Source organism: Oncorhynchus mykiss, chromosome 8 (assembly GCF_057628025.1).
Source record: "Oncorhynchus mykiss isolate SJ-2025 chromosome 8, ASM5762802v1, whole genome shotgun sequence".
Taxonomy (NCBI): domain Eukaryota; kingdom Metazoa; phylum Chordata; class Actinopteri; order Salmoniformes; family Salmonidae; genus Oncorhynchus; species Oncorhynchus mykiss.
Genome location: NC_143029.1, coordinates 85,797,886 through 85,817,767, shown reverse-complemented (window position 1 = coordinate 85,817,767; position 19,882 = coordinate 85,797,886). Strand labels below are relative to the sequence as shown.

Genomic DNA, 19,882 nt, shown 5'->3' with positions numbered 1-19,882 from the left:
TGTCTAAAAACCTGTTTTTACTTTGTCATTATGGGGTATTGTGTGTAGATTACAGAGGATGTATTTTATATCCATTTTAGAATAAGGCTATTTTTTACCTTTATTTAACTAGGCAAGTCAGTTAAGAATCAATTCTTATTTTCAATGACGGCCTAGGAACAGTGGGTTAAGTGCCTGTTCAGGGGCAGAACAACAGATTTGTACCATGTCAGCTCGGGGGTTTGAACTTGCAACCTTACTGTTACTAGTCCAACGCTCTTAACCACTAGGTCACCCTGCCGCTGTAATGTAACAAAATGTGGAAAAAGTCAATGTGTCTGAATACCTTCCGAAGGCCCTGTATATCTGGGTCATGATTCGTCTATGTCATCTCCCTCAGTGACCCCTGGCCTTATAAGAAGTTGTAATGGAAGACTGTGGCTTTAGGTCCATTTCCTGTATACCCCTTCGATATCTGGGGTGAAATAAGAGTTAGGTTGTTATGTTTAAGTCAATTAGTGATTTGTCATGTGTATGTGGTATAATAGTTTGTCACTCCCACCTTTTGGTCCTTCATTTGATAAATGTTTATTTCCCTTACCAGGAGTGTGAGATCATTTGTAATTGACATTTCCCAGAACCCAAACTCTCCCGACCACTGTGATGCTTTCAATTGAACTCTTATATAATGTCACATGTCTGTCTGTTTGGTCTGTGACCAGGTCATGGTTGGGTCAGACAGACAGTCATAAGACGGGTCCCAGTCTTGTGGTTTGAATAGCCTGTGTAGAATGTTCTGTCTGTGTGGGAGGAGCCAGACACAGAGGGGATTATGGGTATTGACATTGCAGAGTGGCAACATCTCACTGACAGTTCTAACAGGACAGACACACAGAGAGAGGGAAGGAGAGAAAGACAAAGGAACAGGTAGAGAGAGAGAAAGAGAGAAACTAGGTGCTCTGTAGGAGAGGTTGTGATTTGTCACAACATTCCACAAAGGACAGTAGATCTATCCCAAACATCAGAGATACTTGTTTTCTTCATTTTGTGACAGTTTATGAACGTAACAGCAATATACACGTTTTTGATGAATCCATGTTCCTGTTGCATTCTACCTGTTTGTTAAGTGGATTTCTCGAGTCCTCAAACACCAGCACTGACTGAGCCCAAATACTAGGACAATTACTACATTCTTTGAGAGCTTGGAGAACTATCCAAGGACTACCAGGAACACTGTCAGCCCACCCTGACCATCAGCCATGTTTCAGAAGCAGAGGAAAAGCGTCAAAGCCGTGAGGAGCAACAAGACAGAGGCTAAAGAGAAGGTCCTTTGTGAGTAATAGTGGCTTTTGTTTATTCATTCTTATTGCAATCAATCAAATGTATTTATAAAGCCCTTTTTACATCAGCTGATGTCACAAAGTGCTTGTACAGAAACCCAGCCTAAAATCCTAAACAGCAAAGCAATGCAGATGTAGAAGCACGGTGGCTAGGAAAAACTCCCTAGAAAGGCAGGAACCTAGGAAGAAACCTAGAGAGGAACCAGGCTCTGAGTGGTGGCCAGTCCTCTTCTGGCTGTGTCAGCTGGGATTAGAAACCTAGAGAAGAACCAGGCTCTGAGGGGTGACCTGTCCTCTTCTGGCTGTGCCAGCTGGGATTAGAAACCTAGAGAAGAACCAGGCTCTGAGGGGTGACCTGTCCTCTTCTGGCTGTGCCGGGTGGAGATTAGAAACCTAGAGAAGAACCAGGCTCTGAGGGGTGGCCAGTCCTCTTCTGGCTGTGTCAGCTGGGATTAGAAACCTAGAGAAGAACCAGGCTCTGAGGGGTGACCTGTCCTCTTCTGGCTGTGCCAGCTGGGATTAGAAACCTAGAGAAGAACCAGGCTCTGAGGGGTGACCTGTCCTCTTCTGGCTGTGCCGGGTGGAGATTAGAAACCTAGAGAAGAACCAGGCTCTGAGGGGTGGCCTGTCCTCTTCTGGCTGTGCCGGGTGGAGATTAGAAACCTAGAGAAGAACCAGGCTCTGAGGGGTGGCCAGTCCTCTTCTGGCTGTGCCGGGTGGAGATTATAAGAGTACATGGCCATGAAGACCAGATTGTTCTTCAAGATGTTAAAATGTTCATAGATGACCAGCAGGGTCAAATAATAATCGCAGAGGTTGTAGAGGGTGATGTAATGTCATATTTATATTTTTAGGCTGTCATTGTAAATAAGAATTTGTTCTTAACTGACTTGCCTAGTTCAATAAAGGTTCAATTTTTCTGATTATCACAGGTTGCTAATAGACTATCACTCTCCAAGTGGCTAACTCATATTTTGGGGTATCTGTACTTTACTATTTATATTTTCGACAACTTTAACTTTTACTTCACTACATTCCTAAAGAAAATAATATACATTTTACTCCATACATTTTCTGTGACACCCAAAAGTACTTGTTACATTTTGAATGCTTAGCAGGACAGGAAAATGGTGTAATTCACACACTTATCATGAGAACATCCCCATGAGAACATCACTGGTCATCCCTACTGCATCCAATCTGGCGGACTCACTAAACACACAAGCTACCCAATGGACACTTTACCATCGATAACGTTGGAAATGTGATGAACCACGACAAGCCATTGGTGTCAGAGGTTTGGAGGTGTTTCAGTTGTTTTGAAATACTGTGAGGTCTACGTAGTGTGGTTTATGTTCTCTTCCTCTTCCTGTGTTTCTCTGGTGCAGGGAACAAAGCTCAGCAGACGATAGCTCAGCGATGTGGAGACCCGAAAGAGGGAGGGAAGGAGGAGAACGTCAAGGAGAACAAGGAGAACCAGCTGAGGTTTCGTGGGGATGCGGTGGAGGACGTTGAAGAGGTGAAGCCGGAGAGGCAGAGTGTGTTCGATAAAGCTGTCTATGACCTGGCCCACACGGAGCGGGTGATGAATGACCTGACGTTCGGAAGGAGGGTGGCCTTCTACGAGCTGAGAGGGGAGATCGGCTGTGGAAACTTCTCCCAGGTGAAACTGGGCTTTCATGACCTAACTAAAGGTGAGACACAGGCCTGGAACATGGAGCCATCTACCGGTGGTAGAAAAAGTACCAAATTGTCATACTTGAGTAAAAGTGAAGCAAACCAGCCTAATTTCCTTGTTTTTTTTATTTTTATTTTACGGATAGCCAGGGGCATGTTCCAACACATAATTTACAAACGAAGCATGTGTGTTTAGTGATTCTGCCAGATCAGAGGCAGTAGGGATGACCGGGGATGTTCTCATGATAAAAGTGTGTGAATTAGACCATGTTCTTTTCCTGCTAAGCATTCAACATGTAACATGTACTTTTGGGTGTCAGGGAAATGTATGGAGTAAAAAGTACATTATTTTCTTCAGGAATGAAATGAAGTAAAAGTTGTCAAAAATATAGATAGTAAAGTAAAGTACAGATACGCCAAAAACATACTTATATAGTACTTGAAAGTATTTGTACTTAACTACGTTACATCCCTGCCACCGATACAGCGCTCACTTGTTAAATAAAACATAAATAAAACAATGATACATATCACACAAGTACCTCTTGTAGTTTCCTTGGAAAATTACCTATCTATATATAATGTCAAGTGATGATATATTTCATTATCAACATGACTGGGATAAGGTTTGAATTCATGGACCCCCCCAGAGTATGTACTTCCCTGAGGGGACAAGGCATGTTAATATGGCTAGATTACATCACTAGCCCGTTTTATCTTCACAGTCTCGATCTCAAGAGCACTTTCTCTCTAGCTGGTAGACCTGCAACTTGCCAGCCACCTTGCCAGTGTTGCCTTGCCAATGTTGCCAGTGTTTCCTTGCCAGTGTTGCGTTGCCTGTGTTACCTTGCCAACGTTGCCAGTGTTGCCTTGCCAGTGTTGCGTTGCCTGTGTTGCTTTGCCGGTATTGCTAGTGTTGCCTTGCCTGTGTTGCCACACTAAGTCTGGTGGAGAACAAACTAGGCTAATCCTGTGAGAAAAACATGTGAGAAAAAGCCGATGGCTAGAATCTCATTTAACTTTCACTAATCCCTGTGGATTGTCTTCAGCCACTTGCACGTGTCTCAGACTCAGTCACAAGCTTATGTATTGAGTAAAGTATTGAGGACAATAGCCATAGCAAGACAAGCTGAAGAGAGATAAAGAGAGAGGATAGCTTAGTAAATTCTAAACGTGATAGCATGTCTCTAACTCTCTCCCTGTCCTGTCCCTTTCTCTCTCTTCCTCCATCTTGGATTCCAACACCCAGAGAGAGTGGCAGTTAAGATCCTGGATAAAGTCAAACTGGACAAGAGGTCCCACGTGCTGTTTGCCTCAGAGATCGGGTGCATGGAGAGGCTGTCCCACCCCAACATAGTGCGTCTGTACGAGGTGGTGGAGACGTTTAAGCGGCTGTACCTAGTGATGGAGTACGCCAGTGGAGGAGATCTGTTCTCACGCATTACCACCAGGGGTAGACTCTCAAACCTTGAAAGCAAACTCATCTTTTCCCAAATTCTGGCTGCAGTCAAACACATGGTGAGTTAGCAACAATATAGTCTTGCATTGACTCTCGCCTACTACAGTGGCATAGCGCTGTAAGTCTGTCCAAACAACAATGGCACACGGAGGACCCCATTTTAAATAAGTGTTGTGTGATACATCCATGTATCCTTAGGGCCCTGACGTGCCTCACTCAGTCTCTGTGTACAAATCTTGCTTTATGTTTAAAGTATCTTCTTCTTGTCGTCTTCCAGCATGATAACAACATAGTCCACCGGGACCTGAAGGCAGAGAACGTTTTCTACACCACCACATACTGCGTCAAGGTAGGCGACTTTGGCTTCAGCACCTCCTCGCGCCCCGATGACGTCCTCACCAGCTTCTGCGGCTCCACGCCCTACGTCGCCCCGGAACTCTTCAAGGACAAAGGCTACGTGGGCCAGTCCGCTGACGTCTGGGCCCTGGGTGTACTACTCTACTTCATGACTACAGCCATGTTACCCTTCAACGCTGCCAACCTCAGCCGGCTGAAGGTCTGCATCCTTCAGGGCTCCTTCACCATCCCAGCCTATGTGCCCGACCCCTGCCACCAGGTCATCCAGGACATCCTGAGGCCCGTGCCCGCCGACCGTCTCTCCGTTGCTCATATCATGACCTACACCTGGCTGAAGGGCATTGATTACCCCCAGGCGTATCCCTTCTCCCACCCGACCCCAGCCCACCTTGTGGAGCCCTCCAGGGTCCTGGGTACAGATGAGCTGGATGTCAAGGCAGCTCTGGCGGACCTGGGGATAACAGAGAGCCACCTGGTGAACAATGCCTGCCATGACTTGAGGAGCCCTGTGACGGGGGCCTATAGGATCCTGCTGCACCGTATCCATAAGAGGAAGAAAGTGGAGGCGGTGGGGTACAGCGCTGAGTGTCACAAAGACTTCCAGGTCAAGAGACGCTGGAGCGAGGGTACCTTACCTCAGTTGAGGCCTTCTGCTGTGTGTGTAATCATGTAGAGGGGAAGGAGTCTAGCAAATCAGACAGTTAGGAGTCTAGCAAATCAGACAGTTAGGAGTCTAGCAAATCAAACAGTTAGGAGTCTAGCCTGTCAGACAGGGAGGAGTCTAGCCTGTCAGACAGGGAGGAGTCTAGCCTGTCAGACAGGGAGGAGTCTAGCCAGTCAGACAAGGAGGAGTCTAGCTTGTCAGACGGAGAGAAGTCTAGCCTGTCAGACGGGGAGGAGTCTAGCCAGTCAGACAAGGAGGATTCTAGCTTGTCAGACGGGGAGGAGTCTAGCCTGTCAGACGTGGAGGAGTCTAGCCAAATCAGACAAGGAGGATTCTAGCTTGTCAGACGGGGAGGAGTCTAGCCTGTCAGACGGGGAGGAGTCTAGCCAGTCAGACGGGGAGGAGTCTAGGCCTCATCAGACTCACTGCTAGGACAACTGTATAAATATCTGTGTGTCTTATGATAAGGAGCGGCATTCAGCAGAAGAAGGACCTTGAAGCGAATGGCACTTTTAACAACATGAGACTAAATTAAATGGACGATAATGAGATGTACATAACAGTTTTTATTGGGTTGTCTCTGGTAATGTCTTGGAAAGCTACTTTAACAACACGAGGCTGTACAATCACTAGTATACTTGAGACTCATTCATGGAAGTTTTCTTTCTTCTGAGAAAGAAAGAGGACATTGCAATGACAAAGGATTCTTTGCCTTCAAAAAATATTTCCATGTTTTTATATTTTGAGTATTGTGATTTAGGTAAGTTTGACACAACCCACACGAAACATAGTCAGTTGTAGGGTTACTTATACTGTGAACGTTTTTTACTGTGTAAACTAAACAATCAGACAGTATTCTTAGCTAATATATTTTTTTTTTGTCATACATCCTTGTTTTTGTCATATAATCAATTGTATTATATATTATGTTTTTCACTGTCACTGTTGCATTAAAATTGTTTTGTAGATAACGATAAGAAGTGATAGTGTTAATTTGTTATTTTATACAAAGAGTCTCAGTGATAATTAAGTTCATTATAATGATTTCGATAATGAGTTCACTTAAAAATGCAACAACAAAAACATATAACGTAAAACATATTTGATATTACTCTTAAAAATAACTTGAAAACACACAAAACATCTGAACAACATTCAACAAACTGCAATTTTATAACTAATGACATTGATAACAAAACACTAATATAATACTTGTGACAGAAAACAGGACAAGTAAATATAAAGTAGAACATGGTACTGGTGACAGGAAACAGGGTTCCAAAAGGGTTCTTCGACTGTCCCATAGGAGAACCCTTTTTGGTTCCAGGTAGAACTCTTTTTGGTTCTAGGTAGAATCCTTTTGAGACCCAAAATACTTTTTACCTGAATCCTAAAAGGGTTATTCAAACGGTTGGGGACAGCCGAAGAACCCTTTTAGGTTCTAGATAGCACCTTTTTTTCAAAGAGTGTACCTGATGGTGACTGTCTACCCAATGGTGACTGTCTACCCAATGGTGACTATCTACCCAATGGTGACTGTCTACCCAATGGTGACTATCTACCCGATGGTGACTATCTACCTGATGGTGAGGTCCATGTGGTTAACCTGGGCGATGAAGATGGCTGCCACGGCCTCGTAGAGCGCTGTCCTGTCCATGTTGATGGTGGAGCTCACGGGAAGGCAAACCCTCTTGTCCACGCCATTGGTCTCTTCCAGACAAGGGAAGGTGTTGGGCCGTTTGGCAGAGCTGAGGGAATGATTCGGAAGAAAATAAGTACATTTGAATAGGATAGATGAATGAATGGGTGGGTGAATGGATGGATAAGTAGGTAAGTAGGTGGGTGAATAGGTGAATGTGTGGCTGGATGGATCAATGAATGGGATGGAGGACTGGGTGAGTGAGTGTGGGTGGATGGGTGAGTGTGTGAATGACAGTTTATTTTTTCTTCCCAATTTCATGGTATCCAATTGTTTTAGTAGCTACTATCTTGTCTCATCGCTACAACTCCCGTACGGGCTTGGGAGAGACGAAGGTTGAAAGTCATGCGTCCTCCGATACACAACCCAACCAAGCTACACTGCTTCTTAACACAGTGCCATCCAACCCGGGAGCCAGCTGCACCAATGTGTCGGAGGAAAGACCGTGCACCTGGCAACCTTGGTTAGCGCGCACTGCGCCCGGCCCGCCACAGGAGTTGCTGGTGCGCGATGAGACAAGGATTTCCCTACCGGCCAAACCCTCCCTAACCCGGACGACTCTAGGCCAAATGTGCGTAGCCCCACGGACCTCCCGGTCGCGGCCGGTTACAACAGAGCCTGGGCGCGAACCCAGAGTCTCTGGTAGTACAGCGCCCTTAACCAAACCACTGCGTCACCCGGGAGGCCCCTGGATGAATGACAGTTTCAATCATAAGACCTTCATCGGGACCCTGAGTTCCTTAATTTATGTTATACGGTATAATAACAAACAATAAAGTTTCCCTTAAAACCACTTCCTGAATTCAAACCAAATATCCAGTGTGTACAGTATTTCTTATGCGTAGCCTCACCTAGATGAGGTTCCCAGGGCTGTGAGTAGTGCTTGCAGCAGGCCTATTAACAAGTGGAGGGTTCCCGTGTGTCAAGGTGAGGTAAAGTAGAGGCGGTGTAACCAGACTGTGAACCAGCTGGCCTGTTATCACACACAGAGTGTGCAGCTGACATCCACCCACCTCTCCAAGATCTTCCCTGCTATCAAGGACAGGATCTTCACTGGGGCGTACCTGATGGACGGAGACAAAGCAGAGTTGTGTTGCATTTACGTGCACCACTGAACATTGGAAGGAAAGAAACAATCCCACAGGGAAACCTCTAAGAGAGCATGAACGCAGCTTTAGGGCCACCCAGAACATACACAGGCAGAATGTTATCAGATGCCTTCGTTAGCAATTGCGTTCTAAAAATTATTTATATAGTTATTATTGTTATTGTTATTATTTAAAAAATATATATACATAGCAAGATGGTCCAGCCCACTATTAATGTTTTGTTTACTTACCCGATGATGGTAAGTAACCTGGCACATGATGGCTTCGTTCAGGCAGTCAAAGAAGTCCTTCAGAGGTCTTCAACTCCTCTCAGGACCAGACCAGACCAAAGCCTATAGAGAAGACCACTAGACCTAGGGCATTCACCCTACTGAGGAGCCCACAACGGGCACCATGTCACCCCCCTGAACCCCTGTAGGGCTGGGTGGGCTGGAGGAGGAGGGTTGCTTTCTACTGTGCTGTCTTAGTACATGTGGGGTCAAACGACATTAGGAGGGCTAACTCGAAACTGCTGAAACTGGATTTGAAAGAACTGATTCTAACTCTGAAAGACTCCAAAATCGTCCGATTATTTCAAGCCCTATATCATTAATGGGCAACAGGCTACTGGCTTTACACATCTGGCTAAAAGACTACTGTAGCTCTGTTGGCATAATTTGTATAGATAACTTTGACCCATTTTGGAAACAGAGGATGCTCTAGTCTACAGGAATGACGGAATCCATCCAAATGATCTTGTTGCCTGGACTTTGTCCTCATATTTCAAGGCCGCGTTGAGACAATGACTTATTAGGGACCCGAGCCATGCTCCCTATCATTGTGTTACTGAATTGTTGTAGTGTTGCTGCAAATGTACATTGTCCCAAGGGGCGTTGAAAGTCATAATGTAAGTAATCTAATTTATGCTCGTCTATCTCCCCTGAATGCCTCTGTCAGTCCAACAGCTATTGTCAGCAATCATGCGCCCATGAACCTGAGCTATACTGTGCCTCAGTAGGAAGACCACTGTGTGCAGCTCACCCTGCACTATACAAATACATACCACTGTCATGTCTACCTCTGATAAGCCTCCCAGAAAAGCAATAAAAACAATATAGAGTCCCCAATAAATAGCCCACATTAACATATGTAGCCAGGGAAACAAGGTTCATGAACCCGGTACTGAATGGGTATACCCAATAAACAGTCCGGTGAGTGTATATTGGACTCTCATTATTTCTGTGACAATATAGGGCCTACTTAAACCTTTTAAACGATGCAGTGTTCTTTAATGCCAATTCAAATTAATCTTGGATTCTACTCCTCAATAGTTAAGTTGGATACAACCTATTGTGCCGGGAGTTGAATGCAGGCCCTAACAGGTGGTATTCTCATCAATGTGCCACTGCCAAGAAGAGAGGGCATGTGCAGTGACCCTAAATACCAGAACACTGGCCTTATCCAAGAGTTCACCCACGGTGTGCTGAGATGGATATCATTTCTCAACATATTGGTTGTGTCAATAATCATGTTTCAATTAACATTGGAAAAAAACTATGTCAATATAGCCAGTAAACATGTAGATATAAAATTCTCAGAGTTATACATAAATAAAACATACATTCCTCATAATCCCTCAAAAAAGTATTGCATGCCCACTCCCAAGCCCCAGTTGCAAAAGACAATGGCACCCTATTTCCCTGTATGGTGTACTACTTTTGACCACAGCCCCTACTTTTAACCAGGTGCTCCGGTCAAGTGTAGTCCAATATATAGGGAATAGGGGTCCATTTGGGACACATGCAGTGTAACCTGAGAGCAGTGTGAGGCATCAGTCAGCCACAGAGCAGCACTAAAGGCTGATACAACGCTGAAGGCATGCTGGAAGACAGCCCTTATTCTCTGCTGTCAAAGCGGCTGCCATTCAGATGGTGGTGGTGGTGGTGGTGGTGGTGGTGGCGGTGGTGGTGGGGGGGAATGATGAAATGCTGCCATTATAAAGAGAACCAAAGGGCTCGGTGGCAGGAGACACCCGATCTAACCTGGCAACCTGGCCTCCCTTTGTCCCCCATGCAGCCATTTCATATCTGACATATCCACAGTCCACCACACCACACCACACCACAGGCCTGCCTTCATACTGATACGTGCCATGGCACAGAGGCACCAGGGTGGTGGGCTGAGAAATGGGGAATAAGCAGACGATCTTCACGGCGCAGCAGCTTGATGCGTATCAGGTCGGTGTGTGTGTGTTTGTGTTTGTGTGTTTGAGTGTGTGTGTGTGTGTGTGTGTGTGTGTGTGTGTGTGTGTGTGTGTGTGTGTGTGTGTGTGTGTGTGTGTGTGTGTGTGTGTGTGTGTGTGTGTTTGAGTGAGTGTGTGTGTGTGTGTGTGTGTGTGTGTGTGTGTGTGTGTGTGTGTGTGTGTGTGTGTGTGTGTGTGTGTGTGTGTGTGTGTGTGTGTGTGTGTGTGTGTGTGTATTTATTTAACCCCCTCAGTGTGGTGATGACTAACTTTCTTCAGATAGCTTATTGATTGAGACAAATTGCTTCACCCGTCTAGCTTGGTGTTGCTTTCATGTGAGTACTGTAATTAGTGAATGGGGTATTGTAATTTGTGATTGGGGGTACTGTAATTAGTGGAAGGGGGTATTGTAATTTGTGATTGGGATACTGTAATTAGTGGAAGGGGGTACTGTAATTAGTGAATGGGAGTATTGTTATTTGTGATTGGGGTACTGTAATTAGTGGAAGGGGGTACTGTAATTAGTGAATGGGGGTATTGTTATTTGTGATTGGGGTACTGTAATTAGTGAATTGGGGGGTACTGTAATTAGTGGATGGGGGTACTGTAATTAGTGAATCGGGGTACTGTAATTAGTGAATGGGGGTATTGTTATTTGTGATTGGGGTACTGTAATTAGTGGAAGGGGGTACTGTAATTAGTGAATGGGGGTATTGTTATTTGTGATTGGGGTACTGTAATTAGTGAATTGGGGGGGTACTGTAATTAGTGAATGGGGGTACTGTAATTAGTGAATGGGGGTACTGTAATTAGTGGATGGGGTACTGTAATTAGTGAATGGAGTGCATTGATGCAAAACACAGGTCTTGGCACACTTCCTTTGCAGCTCTATTTACTAAGAAAACAGACGGTTAAGTGCTTAATGTGATGTTGTGGTCTAATTCAGGTCTAACAAACCAAAGCTAGTGAGACAACCACAGCACAATGTTTAATCTGAGCCACAAGTCCCTTTCTTAAAAGGAAAAAGGAACCTCTTGAATTGTTGCAGCTGTGAATCATTATTTTTTTAAATAGTGTTTTGGGACTCCCGAGTAGCGCAGCGGTCTAAAGGCACTACATCTCAGTGCTAGATGCATCACTACAGACCCTGGTTCGATTCCAGGCTGTATCACAACCGGCTGTGATTGGGAGTCCGGTAGGGCCGGCGCGCAATTGGCCCAGTGTCGTCTGGGTTAGGGTTCGGCCGGGTTAGGGTTCGGCCGGGGTAGGGTTCGGCCGGGGTAGGGTTCGGCCGGGGTAGGCCATCATTATTAATAAGAATGTATTCTTAACTGGCTTGCCTACTTCAATAAAGATTAAATAAAATACATTTTAAAAAAATGTTGCATTTGCAGGACTGCACATTCTTCACAAGGAAGGAAATTCTAAGGTGAGAGGAAGCTCCTACATGATGTTTAGAACTAGTTAAGTATTCAGTATAACTAAATAAGCCTAGGCAGAATATGACACTTAACCACTGATAAGTTCTTAACCACTTCCAAATGTAGCTGCTTGGATTTTGTTCAGTTCTGCATCGTGAAACCTTTCACTAGGATGAAAGTTATTCTGTACACACACACATGTAACAGTAGACCAGAGATACTGGGACATACATACTGTAATCTGAGCTCACATGTCAAAACAAAAGCCTGAGACCAACGCTTCTGCTGTACACATTGCTTAGGTTGAATATACTGTATCTACTGCAGTTTCAACACAGTTGTTTACTAGAATTTAACAGTACATTTATATTTGTTCACTTCACAAATTGACCTGCTATTCTTTGAAATCTCTTATTATTTGATTTTATATAGAAAGTGGATATTATCCAGTCTGCACATCTGATATACTTCAGGTTCAACTTTCTTTCCCCCCTCCTAGACTATTCGACCGTTATCGAGACTTGGCACCACAGCTCGTTCCTCTCGACTACACAGACCAGCCAGATGTGAGGCTACCATACGAGCTCATTGGCAGCATGCCAGAACTGAAGGTATACCCTCTGTCCCGTGTTTGCACACACATATTAGTGGATAAGTCCCAAATGACAACTTGTTCCCTTTCTACTGCACCTGTTTTGACCCTAAACGCTATCTAGGGCATAGGGTACAATTTGGAATGTGTCCATCCATTATTGATATACAACTAATTGACAGTAGTCTCTGAACGGTTGGATATATGTTATCTGACTCTAATAAACCACAAGAAGGCCAGGTCGAACTACAGGGCACTGAGTACGACTGGGTCCACTATGAGCTTCTTTACAGAAACACACATTTCCTCACAACGACAACAGCAGAAACAACTGATATCAACGCAGTACTCTTGTATTTCCCATCCTGTCCCTTCTGGCTTATTCCCTGTGATTGTGTTAGCTCCCCCAAAGCGAACGTCAAAGCTTTAGCTCAGCGTGCTAACGCAGTCAATGTGTCTCTCCTCAGGACAACCCGTTCCGCCAGAGGATCGCTGAGGTTTTCTCGGAGGACGGAGAAGGAAACATGACCCTGGATGACTTCCTGGATATGTTCTCTGTGCTGAGTGAGATGGCTCCACGAGATCTGAAGGCCTACTATGCATTTAAAATCTACGGTCAGTGTGTGAGATGTGTGTGCCTTTAATAACATCTAAACAATCTGCCCAGCAAGAAATACTATCATTTTAACATAATCAGCACCTTGATGTTTGGTATTTGGTATTTTATTAGGATCCCCATTAGCTGTTGCAAAAGCAGCAGCTACTCTTCCTGGGGTCCAACACAGAACAGGAAACATGATATAATACAGAACATTAAATAGACAAGAACAGCTCAAGGACAGAACTACATAAATAGCTACATATTAGTACATACACAGAATATCTAGGTCCAATAGGGGAGAGGCGTTGTGCCATGAGGGGTTTCTTCATCTGTTTTTTAAAAACCAGGTTTGCTGTTTATTTGAGCAATATGAGATGGAACGGAGTTCCATGCAGAAATGGCTCTATGTAATACTGTACGCTATCTTGAATCTGTTCTGGATTTAGGGACTGTGAAAAGATCCCTGCTGGCATGTCTGGTGGGATAATTCTGTGTGTCAGAGCCAGTGGTGGGCCGTCAGGGCCAGCAAGGCCTTCTCTGCTGGCCTAAACATCATCAGAATATAATATTTTTTTAAACATATTTTCCCACAAATATGTATTAAATTATTCCCCAGAGTAAGAGTTATACTCTTCATTTCATAGCTTTCCTCTTGGTTGCACTGCTTCCAGCCCCAGGTTGAGATTTGGAGGGCTGGTCTTTATGTTAGATTTTTTATCCAATCATATTCAGCCATCATGTGTTGCCAGGGGTCTAAAATCTGCCCTCAGGCCTTCAGAATCAACAGCGCGGGCGCTTGCAGCTTAAAGTGAATGGAAATGAAAATTTAGTGTCAACCAATCAGCTTTAGAGTTGGCTATTGTACGCCTGCTGGCTGGCTCCAGTGTTACACAGCTAGCAGGCGTAGTGCGTGTACGTCTTTTGATTGGATTACCAATATTGAGAGGCAGGTCCTATATGGGCAGGTCTATGCAGAACCTCAGAACTAGGAAACTGAATTTGATAAACTAATTAATTTGCGTACTACTAAGCTGTTTTTTCAACCCACAATGGCGGAAGGAGGAGAAGATATCGATTTGGTCGAGGATATAATTATAACGCCTTTCTCAAGACAAACTTTTCAAGAAAAGTTAGACATTGTCAGGAGAGATCGCCCGACGCCGACACTACAAAGCCTGTCACAGGCGGGAAAGGGGTTCGTTCGCCACTTTCAAAGTTCCAACTACGAGCGCTATCAATGGCTCACAGGCTCTGAGAAGCACTGCAAACTGTACTGCTGGGAATGCCTATTATTTGCAAGTGATCGATTTGGTGTTTGGAGCCACACTGGCTTTGCAAACCTGAGTTGTCTAACCAAGGCAGCAACGAGACACCAAAGTACGGCTGGGCACTTACAAGCAATGGTGCTTTTGAAAACTTTTGGGGACACCCGAGTGGATCTACAGCTCAACGAACAAGCGCGCAGGGCAACGGGAGCTGCACAATGAAAAGGTATTGTACTCTTCCCCTGCAATTCTCTGAATAAAAATGTCACTTTCAAGGTGACGCAACGCCTGGTTATACTGCGTTTCTGTCTAGATGTATAGTGTCTAGAGCCATGGCATCATAATGATGGTAATAAGAGGTGGATTAATTCTGTGTAGGACCTCACTGAAGGCCCAGGCCCCAGGCCCACGGCACGCCACTGGTCAGAGCTGTGTCTAAGTTGACTATGCAACACAATTTGGGATTTTCAACACATTAATGTTTCTAAATAGAAAGAATAAGGGATGCAGTCAGTCTCTACTTAACTCTCAGCCAAGAGAGACTGGCATGCATAGTATTTATATCAGCCCTCTGATTACAATGAAGAGCAAGATGCCCCGCTCTGTTCTGGACCAGCTGCAGCTTAACTAGGTCTTTCCTTGCAGCACTGGACCACACGCCTGGACAATAATCAAGATCAGACAAAACTAGAGCCTGCTAAATTTCTGGAGTGTGGTGTCAAAAAAGCAGAGCATCTCTGTTTTACGGACAGACCTCTCCCCATCTTTACAACCATTGAATCTATATGTTTTGACCATGACCGTTTACAATCTAAGGTAACGCCAAGTCATTTAGTCTCCTCAACTTATTCAACAGCCACACCATTCATTACCAGATTCTGCTGAGATCTAGAACGTAGGGAATGATTTGTACCAAATACAATGCTTTTAGTTTTAGAGATGTTCAGGACCAGTTTATTACTGGCCACCCATTCCAAAAACAGACTGCAACTCTTTGTTAAGGGTTTCAGGGATTTCATTAGCTGTGGTTGCTGATGTGTATATGGTTGAATCATCAGCATACATGGACACACATGCTTTGTTTAATGTCAGTGGCAGGTCATTGGTAAACATAGAAAAAAGTAGAGGGCCTAGAGAGCTGCCCTGCGGTACACCACACTTTACATTTGACATTAGAGAAGCATCCATTTAAAGAAAACCCTTTGAGTTCTATTAGATAGAAAGTTCTGTATCCACGATATGGCAGAGGCTGAAAAGCCAAAACACATACGTTTTTTCAACAACAGGTTATGGTCAATAATATCAAAGCCTGCACTGAAATCTAACAGCACAGTTCCCACAATCCTTTTATTATCAATTTATTTCAACCAATCATCAGTCATTTGTGTCAGCGCAGTACATGTTGAGTGCCCTTCTCTATAAGCATGCTTAAAGTCTGTTGTTAATTTGTTTACAGAGAAATAGCATTGTATTTGGTCAAACACAATTTTTTCCAACATTTTGCTAAGAGCTGGCAGCAAGCTGATAGGTCTGCTGTTAGAACCAGTAAAGGCTGCTTTACCACTCTTGGGTAGAGGAATGACTGGCTTCGCTCCAGACCTGAGGACAAAGACTTTCCTCTAGACTCAGATTAAAGATATGACAGATAGGAGTGGCTTATAGAGTCAGCTACCTTCCTCAGTAGGAGTGGCTATAGAGTCAGATACCATCCTCAGTAGGAGTGGCTATAGAGTCAGATACCATCCTCAGTAGGAGTGGCTATAGAGTCAGATACCATCCTCAGTAGCTTTCCATCTAAGTTCTCAATGCCAGGAGGTTTGTCATTATGGATTGATAACAATAATTTTCCCACCTCTCCCACACTGACTTTACAAAATTCTAACTTGCAATGCTTTTCCTTCATTATTTGTTTTTTTTATGCATGAATACGATGGCTCACTGTTCGTTGTTGACATTTCCTGTGAAGTTCGCCAATGAAGTAATCATTCAAATAATTGGCAACATCAAATAGTTTTGTGATAAATATGCCATCTGATTCAAGGAAAGATTTGCAGTAAGTCAGCCAATCAGATGCAGTGCAGCCAGACTTATTAGCCACTCATTTTGCCCCATCTCTGTGAATGATTGATAAGGGCATTATAGAGTCACTCTAGTTAACTGGCGATGACAGATGACGTTTCACCGCAGGCGGCTATGCAGTGACATGACCACGGTCATGGGTCAATAAAACGCAAAGGAAGGCTCTGTTTGGAAATGTTTAGTTACAGGACAAAAAAGGAAGTATATGCTTCCCGAAAAGCACCCTAGCCTAGTGTTCAGAGTGTTGGGTCAGTAACCAAAGGTTGCTGAATCGAATCCCTGAGCTGACAAGGTAAAAATCTGTTATTCTGCCCCTGAGCAAGGCAGTTAACCCACTGTTCCCCAGGCGCTGAAGACATGGATGTTGATTTAAGGCAGCCCCCTGTACCTCTCTGATTCAGAGGGGTTGGGTTAAATGCAGAAGACACATTTCAGTTGTACAACTGACTAGGTATCCCTCTTTCCCTTTAGTACACTGCTACTACCAGGGACCAAAGTAAGCTGTAAACTAAAAGAGGGGAATGTGAACTTTAATCTTTAACTGATCATTTGAATAATGACATCCTACTACTGTTTCTGTTCCTCCTCCAATCCTCTCAGACTTCAACAATGATGACTTCCTGTGTAAGTCTGACCTGGAGAAGACGCTGAACAAGCTGACGCGGAATGAGCTAACGGAGGACGAGGTCAGGATGGTATGTGAGAAGGTGATCGACGAGGCCGACCTGGACAACGATGGACGTCTCTCACTGGAGGACTTCCAGCACATGATCATCCGTGCTCCAGACTTCCTCAGGTCTGCAGTAGTTGTCACCTAACCAATGGCCAAGCATTTTTTTTTCCTGGGCAGTTCTTAACTTTAATTTAGCGAAACAACTGGGAACTCAGGAAAAAAATAATCTCGGACTGGGAAAATCATGACATCAGTGATCTTTAGGTCGGAGAAGTCAGAGCTCTAGGATGATGTCAGAGTTTCCGACTTGTAATTCTGAGTTGGATGACTGTTCAAAACAATTTTTCGCAGTTGGGTTTTGTCTTGAACGCACTGAAGTTGGAGGTTTCCCAGTTCTGAGTTGTCTTCAATGCACTGAAGTAGGAGGTTTCCCAATTCTGAGTTGTCTTGAACTCACTGAAGTAGGAGTTTTCCCAGTTCTGAGTTGTCATCAACGCACTGAAGTAGGAGGTTTCCCAATTCTGAGTTGTCTTGAACACGGTGAAGTCGGAGGTTTCCCAGTTCTGAGTGTTCTTGAATGCAGCATAACTCATTTAGAACAAATTCTAACATGTTGACTTTTCTTCCACAGCACCTTCCATATAAGGATATGAAGACTAAAGAGATGCCATGGACACTACCACCATGGATCCAAACATTTTCTCTACCAAAGATGTTAGAGCGACCTTTAAAGTGTGCACTATGCAGGCTTAGGCTAGTTGTTTTTTACTTTGACGTAGGCCGGAGACAGCCCACTGACCTGTTGACAGCTGAATAGTCTATTATTATAGAGCTATTGTAGCTATCAGGACAGGGCTCATTAGCTATGACGGCCAACAGTTGATTTGTATTCTCTTCTATGAAGGCTCAGTTACACCAGGCTATAAAATAAACATCTTCCCCCATATTTCACTGAACCATGGAGGGGCAGTGGAGGGTGAGGCATCTGTGTCATGTATGAATTAACGCTCCATTATAAAATCATGGGTTCAGCTAACAGTCGATTGTGCTTAATCATTCTGGATACATTCATACAATGTCATTTAAAGAGGCAATCTGAGATTCAAACAACAACAAAGCAGTCATGCACCCCAACTCTTCTTTGGTAAACAGCTGAGGGATGGGGCTGTAGAAATGTAACCACTCTCAAATTCATAGATGAAGCTATGGATGCGAGGACCGACCATCCATGAGATCAAAATTATAGTTTCAAGCTATACCGTGTTTGTTTACAATTATATTGTTTACATATTTTTTTTAGTAAAACAAGCTTGTATTTGGGGTTCTGATGGGGATAAGACAGTCAAACTAAGCTCATGAGGAATGTATACGTTTATTCTTTAAGAATCAGAGACTATACATTAAGATTAAAGTCCAAAAATGTATGTACCAATTCCAGATTGTATGTACCAATTCCAGATTGTATGTACCAATTCCAGATTGTATGTACCAATTCCAGATTGTATGTACCAATTCCAGATTGTATGTACCAATTCCAGATTGCCCCTTTGAAGAAAAAAAAAATGACTCACAGCTCTTTAAAATTACTACATTTTATTCAATCAAAGTGCAGATATCTACAAAACTGTAGATCAATTTCAATATGATTGTATTAAGTACAGTACAATTACAGTAGATCTCTTCTCTGTTTTGAATGTGATATATTAAAAACAGCATTTTATATTTTCTTAAAATGTCATTTCTTTCTCGTGGTGTACCTCACAATCGACAATGGAATAAAGATGGGGTCATAAAACAAAGCAATGTAAGTGATATGCATTTAGGGGTGAACTCTGACTTTTCCTAAACCTATTTTTCCACTTAGTCATGCATTGGTGTCAAGTGGAAGTTCGCCACGTACTGAGAAAGAACAAGGAGGGATAGATAACACATTTTAGAGGTAGTTTTGACAGAAAATGTTTTGACTAAAATTACACACACCTGTCTTTTTCTACACTGTTGTAAGATGTCAAGCTATCAAAATAAAAAAAGATAAAAGTAGTCTCCTTTGTGCTCACCTCTACTGTCCGTAGCCACTGGAAGTGGTTTGGGGGTGGCTGTGCTGCAGTTTTTGCCGGGATTGAAGACATCTATATCTGTCCACTAATACAGGACTAGTAAAGACCCAGAGCACTACCTTTGTGAATTTTTTAAAACTAAATGTATTTGAGTGTTTACCAGCATTTGTAACTTCAGTCTGATAATTATCTTTACAAAACAGTTAATCTGATAATAGTTGTGGAATATAAAAGTACTTGCCTGATATATGTTTTCCAGTTTCTTCAAATACTTTGCAAATGCAACTTATTTCTATGTGTAAACTGAAATGGTCTATTCATTCCTCTTCTATTTTAGTAGACACTCTTAAACAGAGCAATTTACAGTAGTGGGTGTATATATTTTCATACTGGTCCCTTGTGGGAATCGAACCCACAACCCTAGCATTACAAGTACCATGCATGCTCTACTAACTGAGCCACATTATCACATCACATTACTGTAGTTGTCATCGTTTTTCTTCGTGGTGATAGAAAGTCTACAGGTACAAACATAGATTATCAGCCTACTGCATGTACAATACAGTAATGTACATTTACATTGTGGTTTGTAAGGATGATAAATTAATACTGCACAAAAATGGGTTTTTCCATGTTATTTGATCAAGAAAAATCTATGTTTTTATCTTTGTCCATAACTTTGCACCTTT

At 43.5% G+C, this 19,882-nt stretch overlaps 2 protein-coding genes across 2 annotated transcripts; both read left to right on the top strand.

Annotated features, from left to right (window-relative positions):
* Positions 1–831: 831 nt before the first annotated feature.
* On the top strand, positions 832–6,453 carry LOC110530808 (serine/threonine-protein kinase NIM1-like). Its single transcript, XM_021614082.3, has 4 exons — positions 832–1,311; positions 2,708–3,013; positions 4,246–4,514; positions 4,733–6,453. Exons 1-4 carry the CDS (start codon positions 1,239–1,241, stop codon positions 5,483–5,485), a joined length of 1,401 nt encoding a protein of 466 aa, XP_021469757.1. The 5' UTR covers positions 832–1,238; the 3' UTR covers positions 5,486–6,453.
* Positions 6,454–10,412: 3,959 nt separating this feature from the next.
* cib3 (calcium and integrin binding family member 3) lies at positions 10,413–17,281 on the top strand. Its single transcript, XM_021611277.3, has 5 exons — positions 10,413–10,500; positions 11,900–11,934; positions 12,426–12,537; positions 12,986–13,133; positions 17,064–17,281. Exons 1-5 carry the CDS (start codon positions 10,450–10,452, stop codon positions 17,279–17,281), a joined length of 564 nt encoding a protein of 187 aa, XP_021466952.2. The 5' UTR covers positions 10,413–10,449.
* Positions 17,282–19,882: the final 2,601 nt, after the last annotated feature.

Bases quoted from the DNA above. Each gene is read 5' to 3' on its own strand.
- cib3 (XM_021611277.3), top strand. From the start codon at position 10,450: ATGGGGAATAAGCAGACGATCTTCACGGCGCAGCAGCTTGATGCGTAT. The intron at 11,935-12,425 runs GTGAGAGGAAGC...CCCCCCTCCTAG, and splicing joins ACAAGGAAGGAAATTCTAAG to ACTATTCGACCGTTATCGAG. The intron at 12,538-12,985 runs GTATACCCTCTG...GTCTCTCCTCAG, and splicing joins GCAGCATGCCAGAACTGAAG to GACAACCCGTTCCGCCAGAG.
- LOC110530808 (XM_021614082.3), top strand. From the start codon at position 1,239: ATGTTTCAGAAGCAGAGGAAAAGCGTCAAAGCCGTGAGGAGCAACAAG. The intron at 3,014-4,245 runs GTGAGACACAGG...TCCAACACCCAG, and splicing joins CTTTCATGACCTAACTAAAG to AGAGAGTGGCAGTTAAGATC. The intron at 4,515-4,732 runs GTGAGTTAGCAA...GTCGTCTTCCAG, and splicing joins TGGCTGCAGTCAAACACATG to CATGATAACAACATAGTCCA.